At 37.0% G+C, this 17,971-nt stretch overlaps 1 protein-coding gene across 14 annotated transcripts in view; it reads right to left on the reverse strand.

Moving 5' to 3' along the window:
* Window positions 1-3,604: 3,604 nt before the first annotated feature.
* The window catches only part of DCUN1D4 (defective in cullin neddylation 1 domain containing 4), a 43,637-nt gene continuing 29,270 nt past the window's right edge, over window positions 3,605-17,971 (reverse strand). For all 14 annotated transcript variants that reach the window (XM_082314915.1, XM_082314904.1, XM_082314909.1 and 11 more), the window contains 6 exons: window positions 16,434-16,504; window positions 14,709-14,800; window positions 13,709-13,817; window positions 9,761-9,865; window positions 9,199-9,301; window positions 3,605-9,088 (listed from right to left, as the gene is read on the reverse strand). In XM_082314915.1, the coding sequence (XP_082171041.1) occupies window positions 9,033-9,088; window positions 9,199-9,301; window positions 9,761-9,865; window positions 13,709-13,817; window positions 14,709-14,800; window positions 16,434-16,504 (536 nt within the window). In that variant the 3' untranslated portion in view covers window positions 3,605-9,032. The remainder of the gene's footprint in view (window positions 9,089-9,198; window positions 9,302-9,760; window positions 9,866-13,708; window positions 13,818-14,708; window positions 14,801-16,433; window positions 16,505-17,971) is intronic.

Genomic DNA, 17,971 nt, shown 5'->3' on the forward strand with positions numbered 1-17,971 from the left:
TCAATACTCATGTAACGCCTTGGCTTCTATTGAATTTAAGTCTGCTGCTCTCAGAGAACAGTGTGTGACATAAAAAACCAACTGTGTTTTTAGAGGCTGTCTAGAAGTAAAGAACTGGGTAACGTGAGCGCGATTCCTCGTAGGAACAGCTACATAGCCACTAGGAGCAGAAACCAGAACAGTATTTCCTCACCACCAGTGCTTTTCTTAGTGCCCATAACCAGCTTTCCGTAAAACTCATTATACACAGAAGTCTCTTGTGGCCAAAGCAACTTTAAAAATGGAATACATAAAGCGCAGACTTGCTCTTCATGGTATGTATGAGTCTTCAAACATTGTGTTGGCAGACCTCTCCAAGGTCTGTCACCTTTTGGCTGTACCAGCTGCTAACAAGTTAGGAAATCTAACTACATAAGCAAGACAATTTCATGGATCGTGGGGAAAAAAAAAAAAAAAAGGTATTTGAGTGGTTCTATTGATGTCTCATACACAGCAATGTTTTGTCATTTGCTTCTGCTACAGTTCAGCAGGCTTTCAAAATACATATTGGAAAATTATTTTCTCATCTTTTTTTGGACCATGGGAATGCTGCAGTGGCGATGCAGACAGTACTCTACTTGTGAGAAGCTGCGAGTTTTCTAAGCCTTCCTTTATGCCATAAAGTTACAGAAAAAGGTTATCTGCTGTTCTCCTCATCAGAGAAAAGAAATTCATTCCTTCATCACGGGATTTTTAACACATGACAAAGTATTTCATTCTACTGTCAGAATATTGTTGATGTTCTATCTCAAACTTACCTTCAGATTTCTACCTAATCTTGCACCTTTCCTTTGCTACTGATCACTCCAGACACTCTTATTATCACTTGTTCATTCAAACCCAAACACTCAGCTGCTTCTCCTTCGTATTAATTCCTCACTTCATTAGCAATTGCTCTTAAAGTTAATACAAAATCTTTTATATTTTCTGTGGCTTCCAAGCAGTACTCTTCATACTCTGCTCCTCTCCATCCATCCTATCTCTCTGTGCCCTTCTGTATACAATAGCTACACAGGACCCTACACACTGACTCCCTCTGAGATTTTAGCCATTGACTTTTCTTTACGTTTCAGCTGATAGAGAATCATAGAATCATTAAGGTTGGAAAAGACCCTTAAGATCATCAAGTCCAACCGTTAACCTAGCACTGCCAAGTCCACCACTAAACCATGTCCCTAAGCACCACATCTACCCGTCATTTAAATACCTCCAGGGATGGAGACTCAACCACTTCCCTGGGCAGCCTGTTCCAGTGCCTGGCTACCCTTTCAGTGAAGAAGTTTTTCCTAATATCCAACCTAAACCTCCCCTGGCGCAGCTTGAGGCTGTTTCCTCTTGTCCTGTCGCTTGTTACTAGGGAGAAGAGACCGACCCCCACCTCGCTACAACCTCCTTTCAGGTAGTTGTGGAGAGCAAAAAGGTCTCCCCTCAGCCTCCTCTTCTCCAGACTAAACAACCCCAGCTCCCTCAGCTGCTCCTCATAGGACTTGTGCTCCAGACCCTTCACCAGCTTCGTTGCCCTCCTCTGGACACGCTCCAGCACCTCAATGTCCTTCTTGTAGTGAGGGGCCCAAAACTGAACCCAGTACTCAAGGGGCGGCCTCACCAGTGCCCAGTACAGGGGCACTGTTACCTCCCTGGTCCTGCTGGCCACACTATTCCTGATACAGGCCAGGATGCCATTGGCCCTCTTGGCCACCTGAGCACACTGCTGGCTCATGTTCAGGCGGCTGTCAACCAACACCCCCAGGTCCTTTTCCACCAGGCAGCTCTCCAGCCACTCCTCCCCAGGCAGATATCAATCCACTATATCTTGTTCGCACTGAAAACTTCACTAGTTTAGCTGGTTTGGTCACTGAGAATTTTCTAGAATACCTATACTAGTATAAAACCAGTTGCGCTTATAGCGTACATTATACAGACACCAGCTTTCTTTTTTCCCCCTGCATAGAAGTTACAGTTGCAGAGAGAGGCATAACTGCAACTCCTCTAGGGATGTTGAGACCTCTTCAGCTTCATCAGTAACTTCAGGTAGCAAAACTCACGTTCAGATAAGACTTACATTACTATCACAGTTGATAGTGGGTAAACAGACCAAACCACAGACCAGGCTCAATAAAAAAGGTGGCTGAGTGTATGGTGTATGAATTCGTAAATAAAGCATGAGGAGGCAGCCAAGAGGATGTCAGTAATAGTCTGGGCACACCCTTCTCACAGGACATACTATCCCTCATACAGCGAATCAGTATAGGAAAAAATACTGAAGTCTTAAGAGTAGATCAAGAACTTCAGATACAGTAATCAGAATGAAACAAAGCTCTCATTTTCAAACACATTTATGATACTTTGATAATTATCAAGTTGTTTGCTGTAGGTACAAAGCATTTCAGTCTTTCCAGAGTACACTGATAACCGGGCTGGAAAATAACCTTTGAATAGAAACAAAAGACATTCACATTTAATCTGCATATAATTAACAACAGAAAGTATTTGGATAGTAATATCAAAGTTTTCATGCAGAAGTTGCAGGAGACTGTGACTCACCCCCTCTGATGAATACAAGCAGCAGGCTACATTCTGAGAACTGGTGAAGGCAATCCCAGCCTTCATCACCAACGTGAACGTAATGAAGAACTGCTTCTCTAGAATGGGCTCTACATTACAATATTCTAATTGCAACGTAAATACATTCAACTTTAAATAACATTTTAAGTCAAGAGCCTTAGGACTGGTAGCTCAAATCGTGCAAAATATATATAAAAAAATTTCTTGTGAAATCTCTTACATGTGTTCTTTATTCTCTTTGCCAGCTTTTAAGTCTGTTTCCTACTCAAAAACAGATTTGTAACTCTGCACGCAATACGAAGTAGTAAGATTAACTAATGGCTCCTTCAAAAACTAAATTTGTGAATATGTTATGGACATTCAGGCTGTAATTTTCATGTCATTGCTAGCAGCTTTTCTACTGCTCTGTATAGAGACTATCACTTCTGCTTTAAAAAAGATCAATGTGACAGCTGGTTACAAGTCAAATAATTGAAAAACTCTTCTAAAAAGTAAGAAAACCACAAGTGTTTAAGGTCATGAACAGACCCTCAGATCAAAATATCACCATATTTAAATACTACTAGACTGGTCTTCTTTTCCAGCATTACATCTGAGTAACTTAGAGAATTTCCTTTAGCATATGCTTTTAGAAATCACAGAATCATAGAAGGGTTGAGGTTGGAAGGGACCCCTGGAGGTGATCTAGTCCAAGCCCCCTGCTCAAGCAGGGCCACCCAGAGCCAGTTGCCCAGGACCATGTCCAGACAGCTTTTGAGTATCTCCCAGGATGGAGACTCCACCACCTCCCTGGGCAACCTGTGCCAGTGCTCGGTCACCCTCACAGTCAAAAAGTGTTTCCTGATGTTCAGATAGTGTTTCCTGTGTTTCAGTTTGTGCCCACTGCCTCTGCTCCTGTCACTGGGCACTGCTGAAAACAGTCCAGCTCCATCTTCTTTACACCCTCCCTTCAGAGATTTATATATATGAGTAAGATTCCCCCCCCCCAGCACTTTCTCTTCTCCAGGCCAAACAGTCCCAGCTTTCTCAGCCTTTCCTCATAGGAGAGAAGCTCCAGTTCCTTCCTCATCTTCGTGGCCCTTTGCTGGACCCTCTCCAGTATGTCGGTGTGGCTCTGGTACTGGGGAGCCCAGAAGAGGACACAGTACTGCAGGTGTGGTCTCACCAGTCCTGAGCAGAGGGGAAGGATCACCTCCCTCAACCTGCTGGCAATAATTTGTCTAACATGGACCAGGATACCATTTGCCTTCTTTATGGCAAGGGCATGTTGCTGGCTTATCTTCAACTTGGGGTCCACCAGGAACCCCAGGACCTTTTCTGCCAAGCTACTTTGCAGCTGGGTGGCCTCCAGCATATATTGGTGCATGGGGTTGCTCCTCCTCACACACAGGACTTTGCACTTCTCATGGTTGAAGTTCCTGAGGTTCCTGTCAGCCCATATCTCCAGCCTGTTGGGGTCCCTCTGGCTGGCAGCATGACCCTCTGGTGTATCAGCCACTCCTCCCAGTTTGGTGTCATCAGCAAACTTGCTGAGGGTACGCTCTGCCCCATCATTCAGGTCATTACTGAAGATGTTGAACAGGACTGGACCCAGCATTGACCCTGGGGTATACCGCTAGCCACTGGCCTCCAACTAGACTTTGCACTGCTGACCACCACCCTCCGGGCCCTGCCGTTCAGCCAGTTTTCAGTCTACATCACTGTTTGCTCATCCAACCCATACATCAACAGCTTTTCTATGAGGACCTCATGGGCTGAAAGCCCGTGTCAAGATGAGCGGGTAATCATCATGCTTCTTGTAAAATTTTGTCTTAAGAGACATTCCTGCTCGAATTGACTCTTTCTGTTGAAAACTTTTGTATTACAATACTGTTTCACACCCACACAGTCCATTTGAAACATACCTCTCCTTTTTCAGTCTTAAACACTGCTTTACCTTACTATTAGAAATAAGGATGACAAGACTGTACATACAAGTTCTCTGCTACTAAATGATAAAGGTTGCCAGCTGACACGATGCATGTTCAGACATCAAAATTTCTGAAGTATGAATCACAGAAAAATCTGAAGTCAGTTGCTGAAACCAACGCAAATACTGTTTATTTGTGGGATGCCATTTTACATCAACACCAGCAAAAGACCTAAAAATCAACCGGATGAACTCATGTTAGGTGGCGTAACAGTATTTTCATCAGGTCGTGAGTCACAGGAGTTTAGCACACCTTATTTACGTAATATCCAAATAACTAAGACATAAAGCATTCACAGTTACAGGTTAACTGCTGTTCCTCCAACAGCAGTGTCAGTAGGTACTATTTTGTGACAACACGTGTACACACGCACACACACACGGCGGGGGTGGAATTGAAAAAATAAAACAAAAAAATATCAAGCCGAGTTTCGGTCTCAATTACAGACAACAAACTATTTAGTTGGTGGATGGATTCTATACACTTTCACAGCAATATGAAAGGACAAAATATAAGGCCTAGAAAGAGGTATTTTAGCAGTTATAATTAAAACCAGGGCACAAGCTAACCTTTAAAGCTGTCTATATGAATTCCAAGAGTATTAAACAATGTTAGACTTGTGACCAAGGGTCAACAGAAATCTGGGAAAACCTTAATACAACTTATGTCCATTTCTTGCCCTCCAAAAAAGTAACTTGGGAACATTAACCAAATAGCAATGAGCTGTAACTAATTCTGATTATGTGAGCATATTTGTGATGAAATAAAATGCATGTATTTGTGGTAAAATGGGAGAAGCCTCCATAAATGTTAGAAAAGGGTACACAAAGGTAACCCAAATATTTATTGTAGCTTAAAGACAACCTTAAGCAGGTTTTAACTGAAAACTCAAGTATATAAAGGATTCCAATAAATTCCATCCTCTTCAGTTTGCTTTCCTTGAAAAAGCTAAAAAGTGGGGAAAAAAAACCCCACAGTAACACAGAATTATATTAATATTTTAAATACTTAATATTATTTGGCTGTAGAATGAAATTTAATTTGTGGAATGTTTTGGTTACTAATATTCATAGAATCATAGAATCATTTAGGTTGGAAAACACCTTTAAGATCATAGAGTCCAAAGAGCTCCAAATGTTTGTCATCTGTCAACTTAGAGCGTCCACTGCTATAGTCTCTGGATGCTGTTGTCCTTTCACTAACTGGCTTTCCACTTCACATCTCCCAAATATCAAGCATGAATTGCACATAGATTATCAAGTTTCTGCTATAAGGACAGTAATAGTACACCAGAAAGATTAGCATAAGACCTGTGACACCTCTGATAGAATGACCTCTCAGTGTCTTGTCCAAGAAGCCAGCATATTCTGTATATAACTTTGCAAAAGGGAAGAAAAAAAAAAAAAAAAAAACACACACCCAAACAACAACCAAACCTACACCAACTACAGGATAGCACAACGAATAAAAAAGCAAACACCAAACTTCTACTAAATACAAGGTAAATTGAGTAGCTTAGTTAAATTTCCACAATTATTTAAAAATGAGAGGGAATTTCTCCAAAATACAAGAGCTGGCAATGTTAGGATCCTCTGCTTATCAGCATATATAGCAAAAACAGAAGGATGGATAGCACAGAGAAGCTTATCAAGCCATACGGGTCCATTTTAGTCCATTTTGTTCTCTATAAATGTCAGTAAAGCTGTCTACTAGCTGTAATTGAATTTGTGGTTTATTTTATGAAGATGCATGCTTATAAAACCAGCTGAATACTACAGATTCATCCTGCTTGCAAGTGGAAGAAAAAAAAATTTGCAGCATCTATCTGATTCATTTCCAAACACATTTTTCCTTTCCATCAGTCCCGACTACTTTTTCCCAAAGAAAAAAAGACGAGTTTGTTTACTTATACAGCGTCAGTACTTTCTGAGGTTCCTCCTCCTCTGTGTTCTTTGCTTTTAATTAAATTTGGTATTCTGCTAAATGGTAGCAAAACTTGGACAAAGAGCACCTGGTTGAGCTGAACAGATTTCTGTTGACCCTGTTATATGAAAGTTATACCTATAACAGATAAGATTTAAAGTGTCTTTGGCTCTTGCTTCCATTATTGGAAGCCAAATTATTTGTGACATACAAAAACTTTTATGCAAACCTTGTATTTGTTGCAGGATTCATGCCAATTTGTGTTAAACAGTTTTCTAGAGTCAGTGACTAGCTTAACGTTTAAGAACAATTACAGTATTTCACTAAAATCTTAGCAACCACAATTTAGCCTAATGTTAAAAGTTATATTGCTTCTAAGTTCGTTCTTTTAAGAACTAAACCAGCAGCTCCACTGATATTTCCTTATGGTTATACTATGGTAATATACACATTTACATCAGAAGTCTCAATAAAACATGTGTGTTTTAGTAAGAGGCTTATTGTAAACATTAAATACCACACTTCACTGAATTAATTTCTTGTGCAAACTGGCATCAAACATGGAATTTAAGTTATGCATATTAGGACATGAGAAAGCAATGACTATGTATGTTTTACCACTATTAACTTTAAAGAGCGCTATTTAGTATCATGGAAATCCGAACATGACTATCTCACGGGGAAAGGTAGTATTTTCTTCCTAGCATCATGAAATTCTAGGTTTTGTATGTGCATACATATTGTATATTTATGTATATACAAATATACACAAACACACACAATTTTTGTCTTTGGCAGCTGAGTTTGACAAACAAAAACCAACAACAACAAACAGATTTGAACACAACTGACCACCTGTAGCACCACAATTACAACCTCCTGGTCCAGGGCAGCAAACTAATGTGCTTTTGCTAAACTAGGCTTAATCCTGAAAGTAGTCAACTTAATGACAGTTGTTCCTGACTTCAGTGATGGCAGAACAGGACCTTCAATACAGCTGAAAATTTCACATTCAACCTAAAATGCTTTCCCCCCGCTTCCCCTGGATTGCATTCTAGAGAAATATCAAAACTGCCAATACCTTGTAAAATATTTCTACAGGAAAGTAACGTTATTCTTCATTCCAAAACATCCACTGGCCCTTTTTTGTTAAATGCTCCCCAGACCAATATGGAACATTTTATTAAATCCTTAGGGATCAAAGTTTAATAGCACCTGATATTTCAAGGACCTATTTATAAAAATCAACACTAACATTACTTAATAAAGAAGGGTAAGGCAAAGAGAATGTGACAAAACTAGAGAACTTAAACAACATTTCATTCACTCATTTTCCCCAAAATAATCACTAGAACTGTCCTATACAGATAAAGAAATGAGTGAAATAGGCAGTGGTCCCTACTAAAAAGTACTGTCATTTAATGCTGGTGTTTAACATGCCCATTGCCTGCAATGGACATTCTGCTAGGAAATTCCAATCCCCAGCCTGAAAGAAAAAGTAATGTTTTGACTATTCTATATCATATTTTAATTACTTTGAAACACAAAGCTAGAGATCCTGGGAAAGACTAATGTTACAAACAAAAAAAAAAAAAAAAACCCAAATCTGTATTATCTACCTGCTAGGGGTGAGCAGACTTTATTCCCCAAACCACTAATTTTAACCAGAACTTTCAATTTCACTAGATTGCAACATAGACCAAACACTCTTGGTGCACCAAAAATTAAGAGCAGTATGCCAAAGGCAATTTACAAAAGTCTAAAACCCATTTTTAAAAGGTACTTTAATTTGTTCATTTGTACCTGTAATAACTACTGCAGTTTTAACATTAAAAAGTCAGTACTTTTTTCTTCAAATGGAAATAATCTGTGGCATGTACAACTATTACAGTGTTTTAATATTTATATGTATATATATGTATTTCTTAAGACATCGATGTTTCATTCCTATTAAGCATTAGGTCAGGTTTGGCGGATTCCGGTGAAGAAAGTCACAGCATGTCTTGTCTTCTCCCCTCAGAAATTGGCATCTCAAATAGTAACATTAAAATTGACAATAGTTCTTCACGTAACTATGTCCAAGCAGTCTGTTAATTTCATTTTCTGAAATGCTACATTTGAGACCAAAAGAAAAACAAAATAACTAAAGTTTCAACAAACATGTAAGTGATGACTAGAAATATGCCACAAAATTATTTTTACAATACATTTCTGCAGAAATAATCCCTAGGTGAAGCTTTTTTTTTATACACATATACAAAATTTAGACAGCAATATACACATAATCACAGTGAAGACGCTGGCAAGTTCACCAATTCGTAGTGTAAATACAAAATGCAAAGCAGCCTTCAAAGAGAACAATGCTACACAGCAAGCATAGCTAGCTTGTTAAATAGCAAACATCAAAAGTTCCCTGCAAAAGGGATGCAGTGCAAGAAAAGCAGCATGCACTTTGATACAAATAGCAGTTTATGGCTAATGGTTGACATAACTGTGGTAACAGTGACTCTTGAGTGGCTGTGCATAGTTAAACTCCTATGTCATCTGTTTTCCTTTATACCATTCCACAAACTCATCCAACAACACTGGCCCTGTAGAGAGATCAAATAACTGTATTTTACAAAATTTTGTAAAAGGACACTGAATGATTAAGCTCAGAGAAATAAATTATTTTAGAACACCAACATATGGTAGTACTTACAGGCTCCATCTTCATCATAGTTACTGAGGTCAAGGTTAATTGTTCTGCTGAATTCAAGAACGTTACACCATTGGTCCTTATTGATAACTTTGTATTTTGATTGCTGCTTAAGGCAAGAAACAGAAGTTAATAAAATACATTTTCAACTCCCTCAAAGTCAGGTTTTCTTACAGCAAATTTAAACCTTGTGATGAATTATTATTTTAATCTGTATGCCATCTAAAACTAAACAGGATTAAATAAACCACTAAGGAGTCAAACTAGTGTTGAATAATTCATGTTTCTGATTAAGACATCTTTTAGTGGACAAACATACGGCAATAAAAGGAAAGTCCAAAAGCAAAGCAAAGACATTCTATACATTGCCCTGTATTAAATAAACCTTAACAGCATACAGATTTGGGGAAAAGGAAGAAAGGAAAGATAATCAGTTACAAGTGCTGCTTTGGGGGTTAGTATATTCTAAATCAGAACAAAAAAAAATTAGCTGTTTATTCTACTTCTAGTTAAAGTATCAGAGAAGACATATAAAAAAAATGTAATTCTGTTTCAAACTCCGTACCTCTAGAAACTGGTGAAATACTGGAAAAAGGGACCATGTTTTTCCTAAAAGAAGGCCCAACATACACTTGGCAGTATTGATATCTAGGCTGCGCTGATCCTTTTCCTGCATGAAAAGAAAAAGGTCAAAAAGGAAAAAAGAGCACGATTTCAGGATTTTTCACTTCCCCCACTGCCTATACTACAGCTCACCCATACATAAAATAAATCAATAAATAGCAGTATCTAACAGTGGGTTTTTTTAATAAAACACAACTTCCTAGTAAAATTTCTTTCCTCGAAGCTAATGGTTTGCTATACAGAGGTGCTGCTTTCTATAGACTTTCCCAAAAAACCGTCACCGCTGCTGGAGATGAGGCATACACTGCTGTCTGTGACTTCAGCAAGCAATGGCCACTAGACCCATAGCCATGTTTGCACGTATGCCTCTGCATAGCCATACATCTCTTAAAATAGTATCACTGCACATATTTCCTGTGGTATTATTACAGCGACATGAACTGTCAAGTAGACAGTTAAGTAGTTATCAAGTAACACTGACTATGCAAGAGTGAACCAAGGAGGTTCTTTGTTCTGTTATGCTACTGATTACATGAAATTCAAATTAAATTAGTTATCAAACGAGCAGAGGGAACATAATACACTAGCACATGGAGACCCCTCTCAGAACTGTCCCAGTTTTAGTTCAACGTAGCAGTAGTATATTAAGGCTTAGAGGGTGCTTTTTTTTGTTTCTGCTAAGAAAAAGAAGCATCATCTGTACCCAGCAGATTCATTACATCTAATCAGTGGGAAAGTTAATATATTTGATAACACAACTTCTGCACATCTCAAAAGTAATGTGTGTACATGTAAGATTTCATTTTGTTATTTTAAGTAGTTTATCCATCTACATTTGTTGTCTTGAAATTGAATTTTGGTGTGAGATGGGACGTAAAACCCCATCCTTTTATGCCTTGGTTATAGCATTAAGCTACAAATTCAGAAAGTAATGAAGTAACAAAAAATAAAGTTCCATGTTAGCTACTGTAGACCTTGATCTCTCTATAGGTACTCATGATGGCAGACTGCAAAGTCTAAATTAAGAAAAAACAGGGATTTAGGGATATCCAGGATACAGGGAGTGCCTAACAGAACAGTGCAAGACAGCTCCCCAAGACAAAGGGAATTGAGTCCTATGCCTCACCTGTACAAGTGCAGTTGTATGTATTACAGAATACACATCTTTATTAGAAAAACAAGCTCAAAACATAACTGAATTGTCTTCTATCATATAGGAAGGATGTGGCAGAGCGAGATCCCGGTTCTCAGACAACAACTGAACGCCTTAGCCACAAGGTTATCCTCTCTTCCTGAAACCCACTTCGTACAAAATACACCTCAATTCTAAAATTGAGCAGACAGAATTTAATGCAGATTTGTTTTGGAAGTGGGGAGGCCAGCAACTCTGAAAACATTAGAAGTTGGTTTACATTCTGGTCACTAAATCCAAGAGGGACTTCACTCAATCTGATCTAGAGGGAAAAAGTAAATTCCAGGATGAACAAAGCTTTTCAATTAGTAATGAAGCTGAAAAACAAACCTGTAAAGGCATTTCTGTATTAATATGATACAATTCTTTCACTTATTTCCAACATCAAATCGTTCTAAAAACTAATCCTCTTTCCAGATCCCATTTAAACCTCTGTCACAAACACCTTTAAGCAGAAATCATACTGCTGTGAGAATATATTTTATTTTCCATGCTGTTTATACTCTGAATTCTTCTCACACACTCAAGTGTTAAGGAAATCAGGCTCTGTTGCCTTTACTTTGGCCATGCTGTTTTTACATGCCTTACATTGTTAAGTTTCTGCATTCTCCCTCTCCAACTACTGTTCAGAACAAATTGTTCAGATAAGCCCTTCATGCCCACCTCCAACTGCCTAATGGCACATCTGCCATGACAGATGCTCCAATTTCATTCTTAACATACATTCCAGATACTTAAAATTCTCTTTCTTGGATACAGTGGAAAGAATGTATTGACAAACTCTGATAAATTTCAGTATTTGTTTTACATTGATGATAGACAGTCTTTCTGAGATTTCCCCCCCCCCCAGAATTTCAGATAAAAGACCTATTTAAGCCATGAAATATATGCATCTGTATGTTCTCAAACTTGGCAATGACAATGGCAAACAGGGGGCGAGGAACGTATTCGTGCTTAATACCAACATATGGTGTTTTAAATTATTTCCTCAAAATCATGCTGACTTTAATCATGCATGCCACATAAAACCTTGATCATACTTATTTTTATTGACAAACTAACTCTAAATACCAAATCACAACAGACGCTTTCAAAAATTCTCTCTTAAAACTTCAGAAGTTTAGACAAGGGTTTTTTGCCACGGAGTACTTCCCTGAAATGATTGCCCTTAGGATGGAAATTACACAATCTTCTGAATCAAAAACCAAAACTACTCCCATCGGCATTTTGCTATCAATCACTTCAATTATTCTGATAAAAATTAGGTACAGATTCATCTGCTGCATCTACATAAATATATCAGCCTTTGTCAGCATTCATTTCTATTCTTACTGGATGCCATTCTCCTATAGACTTCCCCTGGCTCCATAGTATTAGAAGTTCAATAATTCTATTAATCCAATATTGTTTTGACAATTCCCCTGCTGATATGCCTTTGACTTGCAGTTCTACAATCTGGTGGTTTGGGTTTTTTTTTTGTCACAAATGATGTCATCTGTGCATCTGTGTCCCAATGTTTAAAGTCTTTTTGAAGACGACTATTTGTCACGTCAATTTGGTACCTCTTGAAAAAACTCCACCCACTATCCTCTTTTTAAGTTTCTGCACGCACTTTTGACAGGCCATCAGCTGGCACAGATTTGCTACCAGTACAACGTTTTTTAATCCATTCCAAATATTTCATCAGTATCTTGAACTTCTTTGGCAATGTTAGTTATTTATTTCTAGCCTTCGCATTTTACATTGAGCAGTATTCGCAGAATAAATCTTCACACAGCAAAGTAGGAATTAAGATGTTCATATGGCTTTTTTTCCTCTCATACTAATACCGTGCATTCTGTCGTATTCAGCTGTAGGTTTCCTTGGTTAAAAGCAAACTACTGTGAATCTCTGCATGCTGGCATCCAGAAAGCACTGATGTACCACAAATCTGAGTTACTTATGACAGACTTAACTATCAGAATTGCTATCAGTTCAATTTCTTATTATTATTTTTCCCATGTTACTTCTTTTGCTGCAAATTTTCTCAGTGCTTTTGGTTCTCCTGCACTGAAATCTGAGCTTCAGTTTTGCCTGTGACCATTTTTATGTTAAATCTTCAGTACACTCCATCACGTTAGCAAGACGGATGTCCAATTCCACGTCAAAATGTTAATTCAGAAAATGAAAGTTCTTTTATTGCTCCCTTTAAGTAGGAATAGTCTTATGCATATTATGGGTTCCAATACCAGGTACAATTTTATCAATACATATTTTATAGCAGGAAGAGTGATATCAGGATACTGTTTAATAAATACTGAGAACATCATTAATGACCTTCCAACAGTCTTCTGAACCAGTATTTATATTATATCATATCCAGCTTTTATCATGTTAGTTATTTTTACCACCTGCAGATATGCCTGAAATGCCTTCCTGTTTTAAATATGTTTATGCTCACAAAATTCAAACAGTAAGAAGAAAAAACAGGGTAATTCTAAAACATGTCAAAACACTAAACATCAAGCATCCTCTACACTTTTCTTTTTCAGTTCTAGCATTTTGCATATACTTTTTTAGAATATGAACAGCTCCATTTGTTGCAAGCAATCTTGAGTGGTATCTTAAGAGAAACATACTTAGAAGTATACAGTCTTTCAATTATTACTTACGGAAGTAAAGTTTTAATTTCAAATGCTGGTTTTCCACAGTACTTACCCGTGCAAAGTCAAATGCGTATCTATAAATAAGTTTAAAATTGGTAGGCTCATTTAATAAAGATCTCAAGTAATCCAGAGAATTTCTCAATTTTTCCGTAGTATCACATCTACAAGAAAAGCACAAAGTGAATTTAGAGTCTGCGTTCTTTTACAGATGTCTGACATTTTAGAAAAGAATCTCTAACGTATCCCCATCAATCTGTTGAAAATTTATCACTCTGTACAAAGGCATTTTTATGAGCTTGTCTGCATAAAATGCCTTGATTAAACCCACAGTGTGAAACGGATGTGGATAAAACAGCAAAGTCTTACACTGGTACTCTGATAGAAATTTGTTTGGCTTTGTAGAAAATTTACTCTCCAACAGATTAAACATGTCTACACATGGCAAACAACCAGCAAGCCACAGCAGTGAAACAATACTTATGTAGTTTTGCTGAAACTATAGAACTTCCTACGCAGTTTTAGTGACTCTGTTCTGGAAGATAAGTCAGAACACAGTTCTTTCTCCAACTCTCTATGAAACATGTGATTATTCAACTACATTTATGATAATTATGCCACGAAGATAAGCTCTCAACTGGAGAAAGTAATTCTTAGAAAGAACATGACAATGCAGAATCACAGAAAGGGTTTGTATTATTTAGCATTTTAAACTACACATGTTCTAACAACATACCAGCATCTAATAGATAGGTCCAATCCAGTGACAACCATAGACATCCTTGGGGACAGATGCAATGTTGAACCTCATGACATTTCTGTTTTCTTGAGACTGCAGACATTTTAATCCAACTGTATTTAAATGTGCAGCTGCCAGGTTTCAAGTTGTCTCTAAGTGGCCATATCACCACAAATAGGACCAAAAATGTATGGCTTCTACTCCACAGTAGAGCTCTCTGCTTTAGGTGTTATGAATCAAAACATCAAAGTGTGTTTTTTCTAAAAAAAAAATGGGTTTACTATAACAAACTTAAGAGGTTTTTCAAAGCACTTACTGTAGTGATGTCATTCCTTTTAACCATTCTTGTAATGTAAAGTAGCCCATGTTTTGCGCATCCAACTTCCATGCTAGTACAAGCATAACTACCTGTTTTAAAGAGAAAAAAAAATGAAGACTGAAAACAATTAACAAAAAGATCCACACATTTTTCAAATAACTGTTTAGTAGACTACAAATGCTTTACTCTTATAAATGGGATGTTCAGACCTTTGCTACACTATTTTAAAAGTTAAAAAACCTGAAAATGACAAACCTGTACATAATCCAAACAAAGAGAAGATAACAGTGCAAAGATAGAGAGGGAACATCCACCCAAGTTACCAGTAGCCATCTTACTTCAAGGGAGCATGCACAGTCATCTAGTGAGCAGTGCAATGAGGAAGATGAGTTGGTGCAAAAGCTACAGAAAAGGTTTCTCAAAACAACTACAAAATTTAAGTCCCAATTTTACGACAAGTTACATTTGACATTTGTTAAACTGTCATCTAGGTGAACATCAGTTGCAATCCGTGAGCTCTGTGAAATCCAGTTATTCTAAAGCTAATAATGATCCCACCTGAATTCAGCTACCCCAAGGTACCATCAGCCTACCTAATTTTGCAGGTCTGAACATGTAGTATAATTCAAGTAGATGTAAAGCTAGGTGAACTAACAGTAACACACATTAAAACAAAGGCTGATACATAAATACTTTGGGCTTGTCCAAAAGGAAACAGAGTCCTTCCTTTTCACATCTCACACTGAAGACTGAAGCAATAAAGAATTCAGATAAAGTGATACTATAAGATCATTATCTTATTCAGGAACTTAAGAAAACCACTTTTGATATATACATAGAAAAATTTGCAGGACAACTGATCCTGCAGACTAGAAGAAAGAATAATCAAGTCATATAAATTTGCAACTCAGTCATTAACTAGCTAATGTTAGTGTAGCTATATACAGTTTTTAATGCAAAAATCGGAATGCCTACTTCTACATTCCCAAATGTCTGCATAAATCTCAAGGGTTTATTATACTAATAAAGTCCAAAATTAGCAAATTATATCTTATATTTCCAGTAAATCTTTCAAAACCACAATTCTCATTTTACTTAGTCAGAGATGATGCTTTATGAATCCTGCAAAAGATAGGACTTGCATATACATTTAAAGAGCAAAAATTAGGCACTACGAAAAAGCCTGTAAAAGGCACAACTCTTCCCTTTTAAGTTTTATTTACTTCTATATATATACATACATATAAATTATACATATGTAATTATATATATATTCCTTATTTGTGTTTTGAAATGGCATAATGGGAGTCCTAATATTGCTCACAATATTTCAAATCCTTTTCTCTCCCAGAAAACCCAAAGAAAACATTACTTTGCAGTTTTGTAGTTGCTACATTAAATCTCCAGCGTTGTCTCACCGTTTCAGAAAAGGCAACCATCAGCTTCTTTTTTTGTTGTTTGTTTTTTTAAAATCAAAACTGCAGCAAATCAAAATTGCAGCAAAGGCAAAGATAAATTGAGTTTTTACAGGTCAACAGTTTGGGGTTTAAAATAAAGGAGGTTGTTTCCAAATGTGTGTATAAACCTCCCTTGGTTTATATTTCTTTAATTTTTTTAAAAACTCCCCAAAATTTGTTAATTCTTGATGGAAAAATAAGAGATTAGACTGGCTCATATACATCATGAGATATTAGGCATCTTTTGAACGGACTTCGAACTTACATTTTCTGGTTCAACTCCAATGTCTTCACAAAATTTCTCCATACCTTCTGGCCCTACAATGTCATCAGTGCCTGCAAACAAAATGCATTTTACTTATCTCTGAAAATTAAAACAGTCTGACCTTTACAGCACAAGAGAAATACAATCACACAGTACAACCTGAACTTCCATGCAATTTTTTTCTGTTTGTTTTGACATTTTGACATGCAATAAATATTTCCACATTTACTGTCTGACATGGATACACTTAAATCTTTATCTCATCTTTGGAAACAGAGACAGAAAAACTGTAAAACAACTTTTCATTCCTGAAAACATCCTTTATTCTACCCATTTACTGAGATAATCTTGGAAGAGTAAATTAATTAAGATCTTTAAGAACACACAGACCATCCACGTAATATTACCACGGTTAAATGAGTGGACGATGGCTAGTGAAACTCATTTCTTGGCTTGAATCTCTACTGTTATCATATGATCATATCACACAAAAATGTAGCTATACAGGATACAAGACATTTTCATTCCCAGAATTTCATTCCTTATTGTCTCATATACTATCTTTATATAATGTTATCTATGAAAAAGAGCCTAAAATAAAAATCTCATGCTCCTGTTTATTCATATTGCTATACCATGGCCATACATTATGTGTATTTTAGTAACTGCAGGGGGAAGGAAGACATGAATTACAGCTATTTCTCTGCCAACTTAAAAGGAAAAGAAGATTCAAAATACAGATGTTATTGAAATGCACTACTATTAAAACATGCTGTTGAATCAACATATTTGTAACTTCTACAACACTCTATTGAAAAAAAATTATATAGGCATTAAGAATTGTACTGTGCAATTCTATTTTTTAAGTACATTTTAAGTATTTGGACTATTTTGTTAGAATTATTTTACTCATATTTAAAAGGGCTCATTTGGGAAAAAAACATTAGAAGCTGAAATGCGTACTTTCATCCAATATAAAGATCACAGGTGCAAGAAGAAGAGGTTTTATAAAGGGAAGATCAATCTACGTTTTATTATTAGGTGACCTACTATTCTAGAAATAACAAGGTTTAATTATATCTTTTCCCATCTTCTCATGACATCCCCTCACAGTTCTCTGAATGTACACAACAGTCTTTAAAAAGACTCATTCTGTAATGTAAAGACACACTAAGGAAAAAAAAAAAAAAAGGCAGTGTCAACTGTCTGCATATAGGAAGGAGAAGACTTATGAAGCAAGAACACAAAAGAGATTATTCTTCAAAAATTCATTTTTTAGAATGTTACTCAATACTATAAACAGAATCATACTCTGCTTTTCTCTGTTTTATCTTGATGTATGCATCCAATGGAAACCCAAAAGTTCTTTCATACACAGCCTTCCTTTCATCCCTTCTTTCAATGAAAGTCTTGACAAAAATGAGTTATCCCTGTTGCTAGAGTAAAAAAATAAATCAAACTGGTCAGAAAGGCAGAGAATCTAGCAGGGTAGATTTGAAATGAATTTGTCTGAATCTCCTCTCACAGACTGCCACAGA

Source organism: Platalea leucorodia, assembly GCF_965183815.1.
Source record: "Platalea leucorodia genome assembly, chromosome: 6".
Classification (NCBI taxonomy): Eukaryota; Metazoa; Chordata; class Aves; order Pelecaniformes; family Threskiornithidae; genus Platalea; species Platalea leucorodia.